The sequence below is a fragment of the Hylobates moloch genome, unplaced genomic scaffold (genome assembly GCF_009828535.3).
Source record: "Hylobates moloch isolate HMO894 unplaced genomic scaffold, HMol_V3 SCAFFOLD_1, whole genome shotgun sequence".
NCBI lineage: Eukaryota > Metazoa > Chordata > Mammalia > Primates > Hylobatidae > Hylobates > Hylobates moloch.
Genome location: NW_026652276.1, coordinates 93,333,257 through 93,354,999, shown reverse-complemented (window position 1 = coordinate 93,354,999; position 21,743 = coordinate 93,333,257). Strand labels below are relative to the sequence as shown.

The 21,743-nt window shown below is 53.8% G+C and overlaps 1 protein-coding gene and 1 pseudogene across 7 annotated transcripts; both read right to left on the bottom strand.

Moving 5' to 3' along the window:
* Positions 1 to 660: 660 nt before the first annotated feature.
* Positions 661 to 20,847, bottom strand: BRAT1 (BRCA1 associated ATM activator 1). Of its 7 annotated transcripts, none has more exons than XM_058442198.1 (15): positions 20,629 to 20,744; positions 19,424 to 19,566; positions 11,764 to 11,918; positions 9,298 to 9,445; positions 7,981 to 8,353; positions 7,595 to 7,714; positions 6,475 to 6,566; positions 6,074 to 6,192; positions 5,654 to 5,840; positions 5,337 to 5,410; positions 5,126 to 5,248; positions 4,152 to 4,254; positions 3,910 to 4,008; positions 3,545 to 3,681; positions 661 to 3,064 (listed from the first exon to the last, which is right to left on the bottom strand). In XM_058442198.1, exons 2-15 carry the CDS (start codon positions 19,548 to 19,550, stop codon positions 2,369 to 2,371), a joined length of 2,553 nt encoding a protein of 850 aa, XP_058298181.1. In that variant the 5' UTR covers positions 19,551 to 19,566; positions 20,629 to 20,744; the 3' UTR covers positions 661 to 2,368. The 7 variants fall into 7 exon arrangements, with proteins under 7 accessions (XP_058298181.1, XP_032611639.1, XP_032611644.1 ...); XM_032755748.2 differs by having other exon boundaries at positions 662 to 3,064; positions 3,545 to 3,717; positions 9,298 to 9,442; XM_032755753.2 differs by having other exon boundaries at positions 1,728 to 3,064; positions 3,545 to 3,717; positions 20,629 to 20,847.
* LOC116809989 (small nucleolar RNA U13) lies at positions 15,432 to 15,527 on the bottom strand (annotated as a pseudogene).
* Positions 20,848 to 21,743: the final 896 nt, after the last annotated feature.

The following is a 21,743-nucleotide window of genomic DNA, read 5'->3' as shown; positions in this document are numbered from 1 at the left end:
AAAAAAAAAAAAAAAAAAAAAAAAAAAAAAAAAAAAAAGAGGAAAGGGGGAAGAGGAGATGAGAGGAGGAAGGAGAGAGAAAGAGAGAATATTTGAAAGGATAGTGGCTAAGAATTTCCCAGAACTGATGAAAAAACCACTAATCCACAGATTCAAGAATCCCAGTAAATTCCAAGCAGAATAAATAAAAATAAACTCTCACCTACACAAGACAGTAAAGTTGCAGAAAACCAAGGACAATTCAAAAAATAAATAAATAAAATAAATCTTAAAAGCAGCCACAGGAAAAAGAGAGGTTACTTTGAAAAGAACAGACATTAGACTGACAGCCAAACTCTTAAACACAGGAACAGAAGTTAGAGGACGCTGGGATGTGCTCAACAAACCAATACACTACAAGAAAATAACTGCCTAGCTGGATGTGGTGTGGTGGCTCATGCCTGTAATCCCAGCACTTATGGAGGCCAAGGCAGGAGGATCACTTGAGGCCAGGCTGGTCTTGAACTCCTGACCTCAGGTAATCCGCTCACCTTAGCCTCCCAAAGTGCTGGAATTACAGGCGTGAGTCACTGCGCCCGGCCCCCAGGAATAACTTTAACCAAAAAGGTGAAAGATCTGTACACTGGAAACTGTAAGACACCAATTTAAATAACTGAAGAGGACACAAATAAATGGAAAGAAATCCCATGTTCATGGATGAGAGTAACTAGTATTTTTTAAATGTCCATACTACCCAAAGTGCTCTATAGCCTTAATGCAATTCCTATCAAAATTCCAATGGCATTTTTCATAGAAGTTGAAAAAACAATCCTAAAATTCATATGGAACCACAAAAGACCAAAGAGCCAAAGTAATTTGGAAAAAGAACAAAGCTGGTGGCATCACATTACCTGACTTCAAAGTATACTACAAAGTTACAGTAAGCAAAACAGCATGGTACTGGCGTAAAAACAAACACACAGACCAGTGGAACAGAAGAGAGTACAGAAATAAACCCTCACATACATGATTAGTCTTTGATAAGGGTGCCAAGAATACACAGTGGGGAAAGGCCAGTCTCTTTAATAAAAGAGGAACAGACTACTCAGGAGGCTGAGGCAGGAGAATCAAATGAACCCGGGAGGCAGAGGTTGCAGTGAGCTAAGATTGCGCCATTGCACTCCAGCCTGGACAACAGAGCGAGACTCTTGTCTCAGTAAATAAATACATAAATAAATAAAAGAAGACCTAGGGAGACTATCTGTACAAACATTTTAAAAATTAGTTGGGTGTGGTGGCATGCACCTATAGTCCCAGCTACTTGGGAGGCTGAGGCAGGCAGATGGCTTGAGCCCAGAAGTTGAAGCTGCAGTGAACTATGACCATGCTACTGTACTCCAGCCTGGGCCACAGAGCAAGACCCCATCTCTAAAACAACACTAAAACATCACTGGGCGCAGTGGCTCATGCCTATAATCCCAGCACTTTGGGAAGCCAAGGCAGGCAAATTACTTGAGCTCAGGAGTTCGAGACCAGCCTGGGCAACATGGCTCAACTTCGTCTCTACAAAAAATACCCCCCAAAAATAGCCGGGCATGGTGACGTCTGACTGTGGGAGGCTGAGATGGGAGGATCACTTGAGCCTGGCATGCACAGGCTAGTGGGCTGAGATTGCATCACTGCACTCCAGCCTGGACGACAGATCAAGACTCTATCTCAAAATAAATAAATAAATAAACAAAGATAAAAATAAAATAAATTGGCCAGGCGGAGTGGCTCACGCCTGTAATCACAGCACTTTGGGAGGCTGAGGTGGGCCGATCACCTGAGGTCAGGAGTTTGAGACCAGCCTGGCTAACATGGTGAAACTCTGCTTCTACCAAAAATACAAAAAATTAGCCAGGCATGGTGGTGTGCGCCTGTAATCCCAGCTACTCGGGAGGCTGAGGCAGGAGAATCACTTGAACCCAGGAGGCAGAGGTTGAAGTGAGCCGAGATCGTGCCATTGCACTCCAGCTTGGGCAACAAGAGCGAAACGCCATCACAAAAAAGACAGACAGACAGACAGACAGATAAAAAATAAATAAATGGTGCTGGGAAAACTGGATATCCACATGCGAATGAATGACACTGGACCTTTGTCTCAGATTATTATTATTAAATTAACTCAAATTGGATTAAAGACTTCAATGCCATTCATTTTGAGTAAAAATAAGTCATTTCTTTAATACATCAAAATGTGGGATTTCTTGACCTTGCTTCTCTCCTGGTCCTGGCTTCCCCAGATGATCTGCCGGGCTGGGCTGGAGCCCTGGGGCTGGCAGCGTCCCACAGAAGGACACGGTGCTGCCTCCCTCAGTCCTGAGCCCGAGGCAGACTCTGGTTCTGCTCAGTAGCAGTCGGCCTCGTCCCCCTGCAGGAAGCCTCCCGTGGCCAGCACGTCCTGCAGGAGGGACTGGGGACTCTTCTCCACGTGGTCGCTGCTCTCGGCCAGCGTGCTCTGCAGGCCCTCCAGGTCTAGGGACCTCAGCATGGCCAGCACAGCCTCAGGCTCCTGGTCCCCCGGGGGCTGGGCCTGCTCACCCGCCCGCCACCCCGGCAGGGTGGCCTCCGTGGAGGCGGTGTTGGGGCCGCCCCCAGCCTCCCGCAGGCTGCTGTAGGAAGCAATCTTGTCCCTCAGGAAGAGAAGGAGGTCACAAGACTTCTGCGCCACAGGGCGGTCGCAGTCAAACAAGGCACAAAAGGCGAAGTCAAAGAGCCCCACGTGGCAGAGAGCCCTCAGTGCCTCGCCAAGTGGCCGGGCTGGGGCCACCTCGGGTAGGGCCACAGCATAGGGGCAGTGGGTACGCGGCAGCCCCAACGTCTGGCCCAGGAACACCAATGCCAGCTCCAGGCCCTGGGCACGGACCTCCCAGTCCAGGTCCCGGCTCGCCACCTGCAGCACAGTGGCCACGAACTGCTCCGTGTCCTGGGCCGCGTCGGCATGGCCGTCCCGCAGCCACTCGGTGAAGACCTGCATGACCGCCCGCCGTGGGAAGCCCTCCGAGTCTACGGAGAGGATGTGCAGCAGCTCCAGAAACAGGCTCTGGGGGACAGGGAGCAGGTGCGGATGGTTGGTGGGGCGGCAGGAGCGAGGCTCCCACAACAGGACCCCGGGTACGTCATGGGGGCTGGCCCCGGACATGCAGTCTAGGGCCACAGCCCACTCTGGCACCTTCCCATGCTGCGCGGTGAGCACACTGCCCTCCAATCCTCAGTTTACCCATCTGTCAAATGCAGGTAATCATGTCTAAGTGGAGGGGTGCTGGGGAGACAGAAGACGAAGCGCACAGGTCCCACAGCCAGCAGAGCCCCAGGGCCTCGGCAGTCACTCCTGCAGGCACTGCCGACAGCAGCGGCTGCTCCCACGCTGGATGCTGGCCGCTCGCCCACCCACAAGCAAACAAGCACACACGATGGCCAGGCGGGAGTTGCTGGCTGAGGAACCCGCCACCTCCTACCTGCCAGGCCTCTGCGTGCTCAGGGCTCGTGGGGGCTGGCAGCCGTGGAACCCACCACTTCCTACCTGCTGGGCCTCTGCATGCTCAGGGCTGATGGGGGCAAGCAGGCCCTGGCTGGACAGCTGCCCCATGGCGGTCACCGCGCTCGCTCGGACATAACTCTCAGGGTCCTGGAGGAGCTGCCGGGCCAGCTCAGGCACCTCTGAAGCCAAGAGTGCACATCTGAAGTCGGCCTGTCCTGGGAGTGGAAACGGCCACATGCAGCTGTGACTGAGGGCCAAGCCTTGTTGCCTCGGCCTCTGCCTCCACCCCCTTGTGGGCAGCCGACATGGCCCAAGTTTCTAGAGCCAGCAAGAGGCTGCCGGTGCACCCTGGCTCAGTGAGCCCCCTACAGGAGGGGAAGGCAGCTCCTCCATCTGCCAGCACTCACCTCCCCAGTGCCTGCACAGCTGGGTCAGGAACTCGAGGGCGGAGTCCCTCACCTCCCAGCAGGGGTGGCACAGGCGTTTCTGCAGCACAGGGAACAGCTCTAGGGCAGGAAGGGACAGATCAGGGCAACCTTGGGGCCAGGCTCACCCTGCCCTCGGAGCCAGCTGAGCCTTTCCACCCAGCCCCTGCTGCCTCCACCCCTGTGACTCCAGCTCTGTTCCCCCCTGCAAGGGGCTGCATTACCTCTGAGGAACTGCGGGATGAGGGGGCTGAGATCAGAGCAGCTGGGGGTCTTGGGTGAGCTCAGCAGCCACCTGAGCGTGGCCTGGAAGGCCTTCTTCAGAACCTGGAGCAGACAGGGTGGACTGTAGGGCCACGAGAGGCGGAAGGGCAAGCTGTCTGTCTGTCCCCCTTGCCTTCACCTGTGCTGCCCGTACTCCAGGGACAGAGATGGGGACAGGAAGCAAAGAGAGAAGGGAACGCTGGGCTTCCTTCTTTTTTAGAGACAGGGTCTCACCATGTCATCCAGGCTGGACTGCAATCACAGCTCACTGCAGCCTCTACCTCCCGGGCTCAAACGATCCTCCTGCCTCAGCCTCATGAGTAGCTGGGCCTAGAGGCACACATCACCACGCCCGGCTAATTTTTGCAGAAATGCTCTGCCCCTGAGCTATGCCCCCGAGGCTAATTTTTGTATTTTTTGTAGAGACAGGATCTGGCTATGTTGCCCAGGCTGGCCTCAAAGTCCTGGGCTCCACTGATCCTCCCCCACCGGCCCCCCAGTGCACAGTAATCACAGCTGTGAGCCCCACGCCCCTCCTGGGCTGATTTTAATAGGGCAGAATCTGCTGCAGAACCGGCTTCCCAGACTGTAAGCAGGAGACGGCGGCGACAGCCCCCACCAGAAGACCCGCAACCCAGGCGACGGGATTTCTACATCAAAACATGACGCAGGGCGCCTTTTCCTCAGGATCCCAAGAAGCCCTGGGCCCTTCCTCCAAAGTTGTCTGCTGTCTGCTCAGCGGCAGGTGGCACAAGGTCTGTACCCTCCAGGGCCCAGCTCCGCGAGGGGCTGTGGAGCGGGCACGTTCACAAACCGTGCTTAGGAGAACCCGGAGCCCACGCCCAGGGCCGTCCTGGTGCCACCGCATTTCCCATGTCCAGAATTCCCTGCAGGCCGCCTGGCCGGCGCCCCTGCTCCCCATGGCCCCACACACCTCTGCGTGCTGATGTATCTCACCAACAAGAGGCCCCGGGCCCGACCCACGCAGCCACCTGCGTCGTGAAGCTCTCTGAGCAGCAACTCTGTGGCCCTGTGTGAAGGCCCCATCCCCAGAGGCCTGCATGGGGCCGGGGTGGAGTTGGGGGTGGGTCCCACTGCCTCTGCCTCCCTCCTCTCCTCGCTCCCTATCCCCACCACCGCCGTACCATGGGACTGGAGCCGGGGCTCTCGAGGCACTCCAGGAGGACAGCAAGCGCCTGCGTCACCAGCTCCTGGGGGCCTGAGAGAGGTGAGTGGATAAATCACCCCCACCCCCACCCTAGGACCCTCCCCATCAACTCTGGGAAGGAGCAGGACAAGGCCTCATCCGCCAGCTGAAACCTCCTGCACGGGCCCTGCACCCCTCAGCCCCTGCCCCAGAGAAGAAACAGAGAGGGACAGCAGTTCCCAGGCGCCTCTGAGCAGAAAGGAGAGTGGGGGCACGGGGATTGCCCCACGCCAAAGCCGTACAGAACAGACTCACCTGTGCCCTGTGACAGCGTCCCCAGGAAGTCAAGGGCTGCTCGCTGGACCCGGACGCAGCCCGCCAGGGTCCCACAGAGGTGGCCCCCCACACTGGAGGCGGGGGCAGCCGAGCCGTCACAGAGCCGCAGGACAGTCACTGTAGCCCCCAGTAGGGACGCCTGGGGCCACGGTGAAGGGCGCTGGGGCTGCGAGGAAGAGGGCTTTCAGCCAAGGTTGCAGTCCCACTGCCGGCGTGGACGCGGGGGAGCTGGGGCTTCGAGGCATGTGGGGCGGGGGACATCAGCCAAGGTTGTGGTCCCACTGCTGGCGTGGATGCAGGGGCGCTGGGGCAGCGAGGGGTGGGGGGCATCAGCCTACGTTGCGGTCCCACTGCCAGTGTGGATGCTGCTGGGCTGCATGAGGGGCAGGCCACACCTACCAGCGGCTGCAGCTCCTCCAGGTGAGCCAGGGTGCGGCACAGGAGGCCCGCGCAGGACGACTTGGAGGCCAGAAGCGCGTCCACCGTCGTGGCATCGTCTGCCGTCCCATCCAGCAAGCCTGGGGACCAAGCCAGGAAGAGCTCCCTTAGAGAGCACTTCAGCGCCCCCACGGTCACCAGGCCCCCCACGGTCAACACCCACAGCAGAGGCCAGGACCTAGGTGCAGAGCAGCGGCTCACCAGGGGAGATGGCCATGCCCCCGGTCCCCTTTGCTCTTAGAGGGAGGCCTGGGTGTGATTCAAGTGGGGCGGGGGCGGCGAGCCGGGCACTCTCATCCATCTCCCTTCCCCCAACCGCGGCACCCAGGTTCCGCCCTCCCAGCCCTTTCTAAGCAGCACACCTGGGGGTCCAGGGGCCTGAACCGTGGCCTTCAGGACACAGGCCAGGGGCTGGAGAAGGACCTGGAAGGCCTGGGTCCTTAGTGCCTGTGGACTGGAGACAAACACGAAGTGAGCGCCGCGACCCTGGCCGCGAGACAAGTTGGCTGTGCTCCTAACGTCCCCAACAAGCCTGGGGCAAATCAGCCAGGGGGTTGGGACACCCCCCGAGAAACAGATTCTCTGCAGGCCACTGGCCAGGGGATGCCATGGGACAGAGAGTGGCGGGGGGGACAGGCCTGACCAAGGAGATGGGCCTGACACTCCTGATGTCCTTAGGAGCAGATACCAAGGGGCCTGCAGGAGGGCCTGGCCATGCACCCAGACAGAGGGGCAGTGCCCGCTCAGGGGGACAGGGACGGGGTGCCCCCAGCCTCCCAGGTGTCCCCAGGTGTGCACAGCGTCCACTCTGTGGGAGGGACCTGCCCTCACGTCTGGGCCCAGGTGTGAGCAGTGTCCCCACAGTGCATTCCTGCAGGGCCGGGCCTGTTCCTCCATCCTACCCAGGTCTACTCTCTCCTAAACATTCAGAGACCCCAGACCTCAGAGCTGGACTCTCATGGTACCCCTGGGCCCTTTGGGCAGCAGGTCCTGAGGTCACTTCCACCCCTAATGTCAGCCCACCTAGAATCCTGGCAGGCCATCCACGGCCTTCCCACCTGTCCTGACCCCAGGCTCTGCTTTTCCACTGCCCCCAGGCCCCCTACCCGCATGGTGTGCATGCTGGGGAGCTCCAGCACCCCCAAACAAAGCTGCGGTGGGGGGCAGGTGGGAGGGCAGCGGAGCGCAGGGTGTGGGCAGGACCACCCTGCTCTGAGCAGAGCAGCTCCTGCATCCTTCTTACCTCTGGGGATCTTGCAGAGCTTTTGTTTGAAACAATTATTCTGTCGCTAAAGATCTTGCAGAAGCTGCCAGCCTGCAAGGCTGCCGCGCAACCCACACACAGCCCAGTCACACCCCGCACGGCCGCCTGACTGTCCCTGGTGTCCGGAACTCCCCTGCCATGAGGGCCGCGCTCTCAACCTCCCTGCCTGCCCCAGCTCCCGGCACCCGCCTCGGCATGAAACACACCCCAGACCATACCAGTGCTCGAGCTTCAGGATCCCCAAAGCCAGGGGTCCCACGTGGGTGGGGCCCAGGCAGCTCAGAGCCTGCGCCACCGTCTCCCACAGGCCGCCATCGGAAGAACTGAACACGGGAGAACTGCAGGGAGACCCCAGAGAGAAAAATTACTCCCCCACCCGCAAAACCCCATCCGAGGCCTGGCTGAGACTGCCATGGCCCTGGTGCTGGAGGCGCCCAGCCCAAGACTGGCCTTTCCCCATGAGGGTTCCAGGGTCACCCCGGTGCCACTTCACTGCAGGCCACGTCCTCAGAGAGTCTCTGGCTGCCAGTGGGACATCCCTGGGCATCATCCGAGGAAAACAATTGCCCAGCCAGGCCCCCCAGCTGCGTCCCGGGGCCCTGACCGAGCCACACAGAGAAGCAGGTCCACGAACGAGTGCGCGGCGGGGATGGGGTCTCTCTCCAGCAGACAGGCCACGCGGGGACTCAGCCGCACCCACAGGGCTTCCGTCCAGGGGCTCTGGCAGCGCCCGAAGGTCGTGGTCAGGACATTCAGGGCCTGAGTGACCTTGGGGGTGGCCGTGGAGCACAAGGACTCTTCAACGTGATCCATGATCTTCTGGGCACACGCGGGCCAGTCGCCCCCCGGCAGGCAGGGTTGCCCCTCGGCTCCACCTCGCATGGACAAAGCCAGGACGTGCACCAGGAGCTGACTGGCCGCCGAGGCCACAAACAGGCTGGAGTCTCCCTGCAGGGAGAAGATGGTGTCGACTGCACCTGGGTAGGGGATGGGGGAAGAGAGGAAAAAGGGGGTGAGCCAGAATAGAGCCGGGGGAGGCACGGTGCCTCAGGGAAGATGCAAACAGCAGAGGGCACCCCAAGACGCCCCCAAATGCCCCTCCACTCATAAGCAAAAGAGAACAGGAACTGAAGCTCCCTGGAGACAAGCATCTTCTTCCCCCGAGCGTTAAACACACACAGCTTGCGATGCTTCCCAATTCGTTCCTTGTTGTTGCGTGTTGGTTTTTTTTTTTTTGAGACGGAGTCTCGGTCTGTTGCCCAGGCCGGAGTACAATGGTGCGAACTCAGCTCACTGCAACTTCCGCCTCCCAGGTTCAAGCCATTCTCCCACCTCAGCCTCCCACGTAGCTGGGATTACAGCACCTGCCATCATGCCTGGCTAATTTTTGTATTTTCGTCGAGACAGGGTTTCACCATGTTGGCCAGGCTGGTCTTGAACTCCTGACCTCAGGTGATCCACCCGCCTCAGCCTCCAAAGTGCTGAGATTACAGGTGTGAGCCACCATGCCCGGCCTCGTTTCTTGTTTTTTGAGACAGGGTCTTGCTCTGTCGCCTAAGTTGGAGTGCAATGGCTCAACCACTGCTCACTGCAGCCTTGAAACCCTGGGCTCAAGTGATCCTCTTGCTTCAGCTTCCCGAGTAACTGGGACTATAGCCATGCGCCACCACGCCTGGCTCCCAAATAGTTTCAAAGACTGAGTCCTCACGGCTGATCTGTAAGTGGCTGAGAAAGCCACCCTGGCTCCTAGGGCCTGACCTGCAAACCAGAGGACACCGGACAGCCGTACTGTCACGGTGCATTCTTCGTAACAACCCTGTGACATCGCACGGACCAGACGCTCAGATTCAGCAAGGTGCAGTGACTCCCCTGGGGTCACACAGGCAGGATGAGGAATGGGGTGGGGTGTGGGCGCACTCACCATGGTCGGCCAGGAAGCGCAGGGCGCTGGGGTGCTGTGCCAGGGAGCGCAGGCCCTGGATCCAGCCGCTGCGCACGGTGGGGACGGCCCAGGCTGCTCGGCCGAGGGGTCCTGCCTCCCCAAAGAGCCCTGGTAGCAACTCTCCCTGCTGGGAAGCAAAAAAAGAGGTGAGGGGGACCGGGCGCAGTGGCTCAAGCCTGTAATCCCAGCACTTTGGGAGGCCGAGGAGGGCAGATCACGAGGTCAGGAGTTCAAGACCAGCCTGACCAACATGGTGAAACCCCGTCTCTACTAGAAATACAAAAATGTGCTGGGTGTGGTGGCACTTGCCCGTAATCCCAGCTACTTGGGAGGCTGAGGCTGGAGAATTGCTTGAACCTGGGAGGCGGAGGTTGCAGTGAGCCAAGACTGCGCCACTGCACACCAGCCTGGGTGACACGGCGAGACTCCATCTCAAAAAAACAAACAAAAAAGAGGTGAGGGGACCTGGTAGGTTTCCAGGGATGTGGAGCAAAGCAGAGATGGGTTTTCAGTTTTCCAAGGCTGGTGGAGGTACTTTTGGAGGACACTCTTTTTTCTTTTTTTTTTTTTTTTGAGACAGTCTCACTCTGTTGCCTAGGCTGGAGTGCAGTGGCACAATCTTGGCTCACTGCAACCTCTGCCTCCCGGGCTCAAGCTATTCTCCTGTCTCAGCCTCCCAAGCAGCTGGCATTACAGGTGCCCCCAGCTAATTTTTGCATTTTTAGTAGAGACGGGGCTTTACCATGTTGGTCAGCCTGGTCTCGAACTCCTGACCTCAGGTGATCTGCCTGCCTCAGCCTCCCAAAGTGCTGGGATTACAGGCATGAGCCACCATGCCCAGCCTGGAGGGCACTTTCATACCAGCTGCTGACAAGGGCCCCTGATTCACTGTACAGCAGCGCCCTAGGACACCTTGGAAAGTCTGTCCTGCAGCAAGATGGTGCCTGGGTGGGCTGCTAGGGAGCCTGCAGATGCTTAATTGGGGGGCACCATGAACGGCAAGCTAACGGTACTGGATGTGCCTTCGCGCAACCTGGCGAGGGCCTGTGAGGCACGAAGAGAAGCCGTCGTGCTAGACGGGCAAGGGCCCTGAAGCTCACACCAGGCATCACCTGACAGACTCAGCGGTGCCTGTTTGAGGCACTTGAAGCTGGAAGACACAGCTCTGGAAGGCTCTCGAGCTCTCATGCCTTGCTGCTATGTAGAAATTCTTGGCTGGGAGCAGTGGCTCACGACTGTGTCCCAACACTTTGGGAGGCCAAGGCAGGATGATCGCTTGAGGCCAGGAGTTTGAGACCAGCCTGGGCAACATAGTGAGACCCCATCTCTACCAAAGATAAAAAAGTTAGCCAGGTGTGGTGCATGCACCTGTGGACCCAGCTACTCGGGAAGCTGAATGGGGAGGGTCACTTGAGCCCAGGAGGTCAAGGCTGCAGTGAGCTGCCACTGCACTCCAGCCTGGGAAACAGAGCAGGACTCTGTCTCTAAAAAAACAAAACAAAAAAAGGCCGGGTGTGGTGGCTCACGCCTGTAATCCTAGCATTTTGGGAGACCGAGGCAGACAGATATCTTGAGGTCATGAGTTCGTGACCAGGCTGGCCAAAATGGTGAAACCCCGTCTCTACTAAAAATACAAAAATTAGCTGGGCGTGGTGGCAGGCGCCTGTAGTCCCAGATACTCGGGAGGCTGAGCCAGAAGAATCGCTTGAACCTGGGAGGCGGAGACTGCAGTTAGATGAGTTCCAACCATTGCACTCCAGCCTGGGTGACAGAGCAAGACTGTCTCGAAAAATAATAATAAAATAAAATAAAAATAAATAAAATTAGTTAATTTTTTTTAAAAAGACATTCTCAATAGTCATTCATTCATTCATTTGTAGGCTGGGTCACTGGAGGTGCAGGATGTGTGGTCTCGTTTGGTCCTCACAACAACCCCATGGCGCAGCTACGACTCCTATCTGTGTCCTAGGAAGAGACTGAGGCCATGGCACAGCTACGACTCCTATCTGTGTCCTAGGAAGAGATTGAGGCCATGGTGCAGCTACGACTCCTATCTCTGTCCTAGGAAGAGACGGAGGCCATGGTGCAGCTACAACTCCTATCTCTGTCCTAGGAAGAGATGGAGCCCATGGCGCAGCTACAACTCCTATCTCCGTCCTAGGAAGAGACTGAGATTTGCGGCTGTAGGCAAGGTCAGACAGCCGGTCAGAGCTGGGAGCCCATCCCAGTCATCTTACTCCAGAAAACCTCAACTCCTTAGCCCCAGCATTGCTCCAGGCGAATTTTTCAAAGGGGTAAAAAGCATGCAGTTCTAGTGAGGACAGAGGGTCAGGGCAGGCTGCTGGGACTTGGGATGGTGATGGCTACAAATGCCCCACCTGGCTGCGGGAGGAAAAGCCTGCCCACCTCTCCACGAGACACTCAGGTGGGAGGCCCCAGGCTCACCTGAAGATACTGGAAGCAGTTTTCCTGGGCTGCGAAGGTTCCTGCCAGGCGGAGTGAGAAGGAGAGAACCCCGGGACTCAGGTCCTGGACTTTCAGCACATGGGATAGCAGCTCCACCAGGCAGGGGTGCTCCTGCAGCAGCACGAGACTGGACTCTGTGGGGACGGCCCAGCCCAGGGGTCACCAGGGGCACAGCACCAGGCGTCCCCCTGGATGACTGCTCTTCTCCTAGCAATTCCCAGACCCTTTTCTTGCAAGGTGTTAGATTTAGGGATCCAACTGGGAAAAAAGTATCTGCAACAAATATGGCAAATGACTCATAATTTTAATTCAGTAAGGGCAGAAAAACTAGAAAGCCAACACCTTAACAACAGGTGAAAGGAGGAACATTTGCACCTTTCACAACAGGTGAATGGCCAAAAATGCTGAAAAAATGTTCTGTCTCACTGACAGTGAAAAAGAAATGCAAATTAAAGTGAAAGACCAGGCTGGGCGCGGTGGCTCACACCTGTAATCCCAGCAATTTAGGAGGCCGAGGTGGGTGGTCACTTGATCTCAGGAGTTTGAGACCAGCCTGGCCAACATGGCGAAGCCCCATCTCTACTAAAAATACAAAAAATTAGCCGGGCGTGGTGGCTCACACCTGTAATCCCAGCACTTTAGGAGTCCGAGGTCGGAGGATCACTTGAGCCCGGGAGTTCCAGACCAGCCTGGCCAACATAATGAAGCCCTGTCTCTACTAAAAATACAAAAAATTAGCCAGGTGTGGTGGCTCATGCCCGTAGTCCCAGCTAATTGGGAGGCTGAGGCAGAAGAATCACTTGAACCCGGGAGGCGGAGGTTGAAGTGAGCCAAGACCACGTCATTGCACACCACACACTCCAGCCCTGGGCGACAGAGCGAGACTCCATTCCAAAAAAAAAAAAACAAAAACAAAAAGTGGAAGAGCATTTTCACCTTTCAAATGGGTACTTTTTCTTAGACAGTGTTCCATGCAAGCAGGTACAACAGAACAAGCATTCCCCTCCAGAACTGGCATCCTGTATTTCTATACCCAGCTATGCTATTGCTCAAAAGTACCAGTGGGGGAAAAAGACATTTTGAGGCAAAGGCTGGGAGAGTTTCCCAGTGAGAAGCCCTTGTGGAAAGAATGTGGTTCAGTAAGGAGAGTGAGGAGCATGCAGAGGAGGAGAACCAGGCCAGGACCCAAAAAGCACTGAGTCCACCTGAATCAGCACCTGCAGGCTGGGTGAGGTGCCCATACCTGTAGTCCCAGCACTTTGGGAGGCCAAGGCAGAAGGACAACATAGCAAGACCCTGTCTCTACAAAAAATAAAAAAAAATTAGCCCAGCATGGTGGCACACATCTGCAGTCCCAGCTACTCAGGAGGCTGAGACGGGAGGATTGCTTGAGCCCAGGAGTTTGAGGCTGCACTGAGCTATCACTGCACCACTGTACTCCAGCCTGGGTGACAGAGGGAGACTCCGTCTCAAAAAAAAAAAAAAAAAAAAAGGTGGGGCGTGGTGGCTCATGCCTGTAATCCCAGCACTTTGGGAGGTCGAGGCAGGTGGATCACGAGGTCAGGAGATTGAGACCATCCTGGCTAACATGGTGAAACCCTGTCTCTACTAAAATATAAAAAATTAGCCAGGCATGGTGGCGGGTGCCTGTAGTCCCAGCTACTCGGGAGGCTGAGGCAGGAGAACTGCTTGAACTTGGGAGGTGGAGGTTGCAGTGAGCCGAGATTGCACCACTGCACTCCAGCCTGGTGACAGGCCAAGACTCTGTCTCAAAACCAAACAAAAAACAAAAAACAAAAAACAACCCAACTGAGTTCAAAATCTAAAAAAATAATTGTTGAAGGATTTTGAAACAAAACAGAATTAAAATACTAAACAACAATAACAGAAGGTTGTGATGGCCTGAAGTTCAAGTGCTCTGAGATCCTTCAGTTGCCTGGATAGAGAATGGAAAGTCTAATTAACTTCAGACTTTTTTAAAAATCCAGTTCTCATGTTAAAAATATAAGGGTAGCCACTAAAGAATATAAATAAGCCTGTGGTCCCAGCATCTTGAGAGGCCGAGGTGGGCAGATTGCCTGAGCCCAGGAGTTTAAGACCAGCTTGAGCAACACAGGAAGATCCCCTCTCTATAAAAATTCGCTGGGCGTGGTGGCGCATCTGTAGTCCCAGCTACACTGGAAGCGGAGACGGGAAGATCACCTGAGCCCAGGAGGTCAAGGCTGCAATGAGCCGTGATTACACCACTGTCCTCTAGCCTGGACAACAGCGCAAGAACTTGTCTAAAAAAAAGAACAAAAATAGAATGTATAACTTCAAAACCAGAAGAGGAAAGATTTAAAAGAAAAAACAAAAAGCTTTATCAATCTGATGGAGGGCAGAAAAGGAGAATAAAGGCATAAAGGTAAGGAACAGGAAATTAAAAAATACAAAAGAATTCAAATCTAACAGTCACCTCAACAAATTAAAGAGATCAAACTTATCTGTTAAAAGAAAGACTTGCTGAGATTAAATTAAACACTAAAAACGAGCAATGTGGTGTTTCTAAAAGCAATAAAATGCAACGACAGGAAAGGCTGGGAGCAGGAGAGAAAAGACACAGTAGGCAAATTCTAACTTTAAAGAAGCTGATGTAGCAACAGGAATAGCAAACAAAATGGGCTGTAAAGCAAAAAGCAGTATTCACGCAGAAGAAAGTTCACTGATCACAGACAGAAATTCCAGACAGACACAACATTCCTACATCTACGTATACCTAACCTCACTTCAAAAACGTGTAAAGCAGCCTGGGCAACGTGGTGAAACCCTGTCTCCGGAAAAAAATACAAAAAAAAAAATGGGTGTGGTGGTGTGTCCCTGTAGTCCCAGCCATGCAGGAGGCTGGGGTGGGAGGATCACTTGAGCCCAGGAAGTAGAGCCGTGATCACACCACTGCACTCTAGCCTGGATAACAGAGTGAGACCCTGTCTCCAAAAAAAAAAAAAAAAAAATGCCAGGCACAGTGGCTCACACCTGTAATCCCAGCGCTTTGGGAGGCCAAAGCGGGCAGATTGCTTGAGCCCAGGAGTTTGAGACCAGCCTGGGCAAGATAGTGAAACCCAGTCACTACAAAAAATACAAAAACTTAGCCGGGCATGGTGGCGGGCTCCTGTGGTCCCAGCTATTAGGGAGGCTAAGGTGGGAGAATCATCTGAGCCCAAGAAGTCGAGACTGCAGTGAACCGAGATCATGCCACTGCACTCCAGCCTGGGCAATAGAGCAAGACTCCATCTCAAGAAAAGAAAAGAAAAAGAAAAAAATATGTAAAGTGAAAAAAAAAAAAGGATGCATCTCAAAGAAAAATCATGAATCCATGATCTTGGTGTAAGCTTTTTACACACTTCTCAGCAACAAGCAAACAAATTAGCAAGAACATAGCAGGTTTGAACTAATGAACAAGTGTGGAAACTACACTCTTTCCATCAAGTACAATGCAGGAGAAATGACAGAGGCTGGGAGGGAGGAGGAAGCAAGGACTCACTGTGAATCCGGACTCGGTTTCTTTAGGGGGAACAAAATTAGATGGTGCTGATGATTTCAGAGCCCTGTAAATTTACTAAGAACTGTTGAATTGGTACCATTTATTTATTTATTTTGTCCTTTTCTCATGTCAGACGGGTCACATACTGACGTCACACCAGGGTTCCATGGTGCCACATCTCACACGTGCACCTGAACACTCAATTATCATGCTTAGGCTGGGTGCGGTGGCTCTCCACTGTAGTCCCAGCACTTTGGGAGGCCAAGGCGGAGGGATCACCTGAGGTCAGGAGTTCGAGACCACCCTGGCCAACATGATGAAATCCCATCTCTACTAAAAATACAAAAATTGGCCGGGCGTCGTGGCATGCGCCTGTAATCCCAGGTACTCGGGAGGCTGAGGCAGGAGAATCATTTGACACCCAGGAGGCGGAGGTTGTAGTAAGCCAAGATTGTGCCACTGCGCCCCAGCCTGGGCAACAGAGCAAGACGGTCTCAAAAAAATATATATATACATATATATATTTTATATATATACATATATAATGCTTACAAACTACAAAAGGATCTGGTACACATTAAATGGGAGAATGGCATGGTATGCAAATTATATCTCAATAAAGCTACTGAAAAATACTTCTTAAAATCTGAATACAGGCCGGGCATGGTGGCTCGCTCCTGTAATCCCAGCACTTTGGGAAGCCCAGGCGGGAAGACTGCTTGAGCCCAGGAGTTCCAAGCCAGCCTGGGCAAGATGGTGAGACCTTATCTCTATGGGGGAAAAAAAAAAAAAACAGCTGGGCCTGGTACACACCTTGATCCCAGCAACTCAAGAGAATGAGGCAGGCGGACTGCCCAGGAGGTCCAGGCTGCAGTGAGCCGTGTTCACGCCACTGCACTCCATCTTGGGTGACAGGGAAAAACCCTGGCTCAAAAAAAAAAGGAAAAAGAAAAAGAAAGAAAAACTGATGACAACCTTAGGCCACAGTTGAAGACCTTCAAATACCAAAACATCAAAATCATATAGTGAAATCTCTAGAACATTGAGAAAACTCGCCTGGGTCCTGTGTCTCAATAAAAGTCTCAACAGCTATAAAGATTCAAAACATATATTTTCTAACCTCCATAAAGTAAATTAAAAATCAATAATAAAAAGACTGGAAAAATCCATATTTTGAAACTAACGGATACTCTTTTAAATAACTTATGGGTGAAAAAAAAAATCATAATGAAAAGCGTAAAATACTCAGAACTAAATTACAACCAAAGTACTGCAATGTAAAACTTGTAAGATGTAACTAAAGTCATACTTTTAGAGAAATGCATAGTCTTTCTTTTTTTTTTTTAAGACAGAGTCTCACCCTGTCGCCCAGGCTGGAGTGCAGTGGCGTGATCTCGGCTCACTGCAAGCTCTGCCTCCCCGGATTCACGCCATTCTCCTGCCTCAGCCTCCTGAGTAGCTGGGACTACAGGCGCCCACCACTACGCCCAGCTAATTTTTTTGTATTTTTAGTAGAGACGGGGTTTCACCGTGTTAGCCAGGATGGTCTCGATCTCCTGACCTCGTGATCCGCCCGTCTCGGCCTCCCAAAGTGCTGGGATTACAGGTGTGAAATGATAGTCCTAAAAAATATATATATATACATATATATATATATTCTCACTCCATTGCCCAGGCTGGAGTGCAATGGCATTATCTCAGCTCACTGCAACCTCCACCTCCCAGGTTCAAGTGATACTCCTGCCTCAGCCTCCCGAGTAGCCGGGATTACAGGCATGGACCACCATGTCAGGCTAATTCTTGTATTTTTAGTAGAGACGGGGTTTCACCATGTTAGCCAGGCTGGTCTCCAACTCCTGACCTCAAGTGATCTGCCTGCCTCAGCCTCCCAAAGTGCTGGGATTATAGGCATGAACCACTGCGCCTGGCCTTAAATATATATATTAGAAAACAAGGAAGACCTAGATATTTAGCTCAAAGAGGGTAAAAGGCACTTTGGGAAGCAGTGGCAGGTAACTGCCTGCGTCCAGGAGATCAAAAGCAGCTTGGGCAATACGGTGAGACCCCATCCTTAAAAAAAAATACAATATAACTTAAAAATAAAAAGAACAAAAAAACAGGGTAAACCAAAAAAAGGAAGTAAAGAATAGCAGAAATTAACAACATGCAGTCTATCCCAACACAATTATCAACTATGAGAATAAACATTTACATGAAAGAATATTTATGTAAAAGGGAAGCCATTATCTATTTTTTTTTTTTGAGACGGAGTCTCACTCTGTCGCCCAGGCTGGAGTGCAGTGGCGTGATCTCGGCTCACTGCAAGCTCTGCCTCCTGGGTTCATGCCATTCTTCTGCCTCAGCCTCCCGAGTACCTGGGACTACAGGCGCCCACCACCACGCTCGGCTAATTTTTGTGTGTGTGTATTTTTAGTAGAGACGGGGTTTCACGTGTTAGCCAGGAGGTTGTTGATCTCCTGACCTCGTGATCTGCCCGCCTTGGCCTCCCAAAGTGCTGGGATTACAGGTGTGAGCCACCGCGCCCGATCGACACTATTTTGAGACGGAGTCCATTCTGTCACCCAGGCTGGAGTGCAGTGGCACGATCTCGGCTCACTGCAACCTCTGCCTCCTGGGTTCAAGCAATTCTTCCCTCAGTCTCCCAAGTAGCTGGGATTACGGCGCATGCCACCGTGCCCGGCTAATTTCTGTATTTTTAGTAGAGACGAGGTCTCACCATGTTGGCCAGGCTAGTCTCGAACTCCTGACTTCAAGTGACCTACCCACCTTGGCCTCCCAAAGTGATGGGATTACAAGCATGAGCCACCGTGCCTGACCTATGACACTACTTAAAATGATGAAAAATGAGAAATATAAACATGTTAATAATGGAGTGATTCAATGAATTATGGTCCATTCCTACAGCAAATAACATGTAGTCGATAACATTAACATATTATGTGGAGAAAACACTCACTATGATAGCAAGAGAGAAAGCAAGACACCAAAATTGTATTTATGGTATGACCTCATTTTTTTTCCCCCAGAAAAATACAGCTTTATGTGTTATGAAAAAGGCTGGGAGGAAATTAAAAGGTTGATGATTAAATTTGTCTCTTTACTCTTTTGTTCATGTTTTAAAGAACATGTATTACTTTTTTTTTTTTTTTTTAGACAGAGTCTCACTCTATCACCCAGGTCAGGGTGCAGTGGCACAATCATAGCTCACTGCAACCTCTACCTCCTGGGCTCAAAGGATCCTCCCATCTCAGCCTCTGGAGTAGCTGGGACTACAGGTATGCCACCAGGCCCAACTAATTTTTGTTATCTTTTATTTATTTTTTTTTTTGAGGCGGAGTCTCGCTTTCTTGCCCAGGTTGGAGTGCAGTGGCGCGATCTCTGCTCACTGCAAGCTCCGCCTCCTGGGTTCACACCATTCTCTTGCCTCAGCCTCCCTAGTAGCTGGGACCACAGGCGCCCACTACCACGCCCGGCTAATTTTTTGTATTTTTAGTAGAGACAGGGTTTCACTGTGTTAGCTAGGATGGTCTCGATCTCCTGACCTCATGATCCGCCTGCCTCGGCCTCCCAAAGTGCTGGGATTACAGGCGTGAGCCACAGCGCCCGGCCCGTTATTTTTTTTTAGAGATGAGGTCTCGCTATGTTGGACCAGGCTGGTCTCGAACTCCTGGACTTAAGCAATCCGTTCGCCTCAGCCTCCCAAAATGCTGTGATTACAGGTGTGAGCCACTGCATCCGGCCCCTACTTTCATAATCAGAAAGAAAACAAATCTGATGTCTTAAACACACTAAATACAATGAGAACAACAACAAAACAAGTTTGTTCACGCCTTCTGCAGAACTGAACCTTGGGATGCCCTGATCGTGGCTGAATTGGCTGAATTTCAAGCTCTAACTTCCAGATCATTGTCTCGGGCTTCATCTTGACTTGCCCTCAGTCTGCCACAGATAATCCTTAGGAAGTGAAGGAAAGACATCTGATTGGCAGTTTCTGCCCTTCCTCCAGGACAGAGGAGTCCCCACCTGACCCCTGCTCCCTGTCCCAGGCTCTGCGTCTGGTCTCTGGATAGACAGTAAACAGCAGCACCACCTCCTTACCTCCTTCAGTGACCGTTTTAAACCAGTCCAGCAGCTTCTCCAAACAGGTGTCATCTGCCACCGGCTGCCTGGGATCTACCAGAACAGAACAGAGAGCCGGGAGAAGCTGGGAGCATTCCGGGTCCATGGTGAGGCCGCAGTCCCTGCAAAGGCAATGTGAAAGCCAAACCTCAATGCCCACTCCAGACCCAGCTCGCTCTAGTCACAGCAGCTCACCATGCCTGCTCAGGCCTGGGAAGAGGCCCCAAAACTTTCATCTCAGACCGGGAGAACCGTGATCCCCAGACCAGAGGTCTGTACTGCAGGGATGTGCAAAGCTTTGGTCTAGGTGGGGCCCTGAGTGCTGGTGACGGGGCTGAAAGGGGCAGATGAGAGTCTGGCTGAAACCACAAGGCCTCCGGAGCTCAAAGTCTGTCACCCTTGGTCTTTGGTGCAGTCGGGGCAACAGCATGGTGCTGGCCCAGGCTGCAGGTGGGCCAGAGTCAGGGGCATCTTTGAGTTCCGGGGTCAGCCATGTGTGCAGGGGGATGTCTATCCATACCCCAGGGCCAGTCTGGGCTGGAAAGTTTCTGTCCCTCCCAGCGTCAAGTGGTGGCCGCATTTGACGTCCTGAAGCCAGCAGGGGGGTGCAGAGGGGAAGGGGCGCCTGTCCGTGTGTCTGTCCCTCTCAGGGTCAGTGGTGGCTGCATTTGCTGTTCTGCAGCCAGCAGGAGGGTGCGGAGGGGAAGGGGCGCCTGTCCGTGTGTCTGTCCCTCCCAGGATTAGTGGTGGCTGCATCTGACGTCCTGAAGCCGGCGGGGGGGGGAGGGGGGCGCTGGGGTGCGGGAGCGGCGGAGTGCGGAGGGGAAGGGGCGCCTGTCCCTCCCAGGACGGGGTGTGCATCCGTGCTTCCGGCCTCGGGGGTGGGCGGGGTGGTCAGCGGCTCTGTCTAACCGGGGCATGGTCTGCCAATGCCCGGGGTGGCTGCGTCCCGGGAAGAGGAACCCTTCCCCCACACTTTGGAGTCAGTTTTGGCCGCGAGCGCCAGGCCCGAGGGTCCGGAAGGGGCTCCAGAGCAGGAGGCCACAGTCGGGCTGGGAAGCTAGCCCAGGTCGCGCACGCCCCGGGCTGGGCTGCTCCCTGGCCCGCCCGCCCCCTCGGCCGGGCCTTGGCCCCCCTACGCACCACTACCGCGAACACGACCCCCGAAGCTCCGCGCGCCTCACCGCTGTGTTCCGTCCTCGGTCGCAACCACCCCTCGCCCAAGGCTCCGCCTCCGGACAGTGCCACCTGCCAGGCCTGGAGGAGGCGAAGGACCGAGACGGCTGACGTGGGGAACTGAGACTGCACCCCTGGAGGCCGCTCTGGAAGCCTCAAGGGCCCAGACTTGAAGGAAGGAGTTCAAGATGAGAGGGGCTGGGGACAGGCAGGCGCCAAGCCGGGCGCTCCGACCGATCACCCCCGCTAGGCGCCTGGTGGTTCATGCCGGGCATCCGGTGGGTGGGCGGGGCGTCTCGGGGGCGGGGATCTCTGAGGAAGGCGCGGGGTTGTGTCCGGAGGGGCGGGGTTTCGCCTGCAGGGGCACCCAGTGTCTGCACCGGCCGGAGTGAGAGAACTACGTGCCGGAGAGAAGCGTCCTGATCCGTGCACAAAAGCCCTTGGTCATTTGGCTTCAGGTTCTCAAATTAAGTCCTCCGCGGCCGCGCTGTGGCTCATGCCGGAAATTCCAGCCCTTTAGGAGGCGCAGTTGAGAGGATTGCTTGAAGCCAGGAGTTGAGACCAGCCTAGGCAACAAAGCGAGACCCCCATCTCTTAAAATTAAAAAAAAAAAAAAAAAAGCCAGGCGTGACATTGGGAGGCCGAGGTGGCGAGATTGGGATTAGACAACCTGGCCAAATGGGACACCCCACTCGATTTATTTTTGTCAAAAAAAAAAAAAAAGAAAATCAGCCAGACCTGGTAGCATGCGCCTGTGGTCCCAGCTACTCCAGAGGTTGAGGTGAGAGGATCGCTTGAGCCCAGAAGATCAAGTCTGCAGTGAGCTGTGATCCTGCCACGGCACTCCAGCCTGGGCAACAGAGCAAGACCCTGTGTTTTAAGAAAGCAAACAGGCAGAAAAACTAGGTCCAAAAAATTGAGTTCAAAACACCAACTGCGTGTTCGAGAGTCTCAAAGCCCGTGGATAGACAAGGCTCATGTTCCCAAAGCATTGTTTTATAGCAAGATTGTTGGTAGCAAACAGCAGATTTAGGAAACAAAGCAGAATTCCTATGGATATTAAAATTTAAAAATTTAAAAGCACTGACTTTGCTGGGTCACCTTTATTTTATTTATTTATTTA

What these genes read in the sequence shown, in the direction of transcription:
- BRAT1 (XM_032755753.2), bottom strand. Translation starts at nt 19,550, where the DNA reads ATGGACCCGGAATGCTCCCAGCTTCTCCCGGCTCTCTGTTCTGTTCTG. An exon ending in TGGAGGAGCTGCAGCCGCTG is followed by an intron (nt 5,841 to 6,073) that starts GTAGGTGTGGCC and finishes TCTTCCTCGCAG; the next exon opens with CCCCAGCGCCCTTCACCGTG. An exon ending in GCCCCGGCTCCAGTCCCATG is followed by an intron (nt 5,249 to 5,336) that starts GTACGGCGGTGG and finishes GGCCCCATGCAG; the next exon opens with GCCTCTGGGGATGGGGCCTT.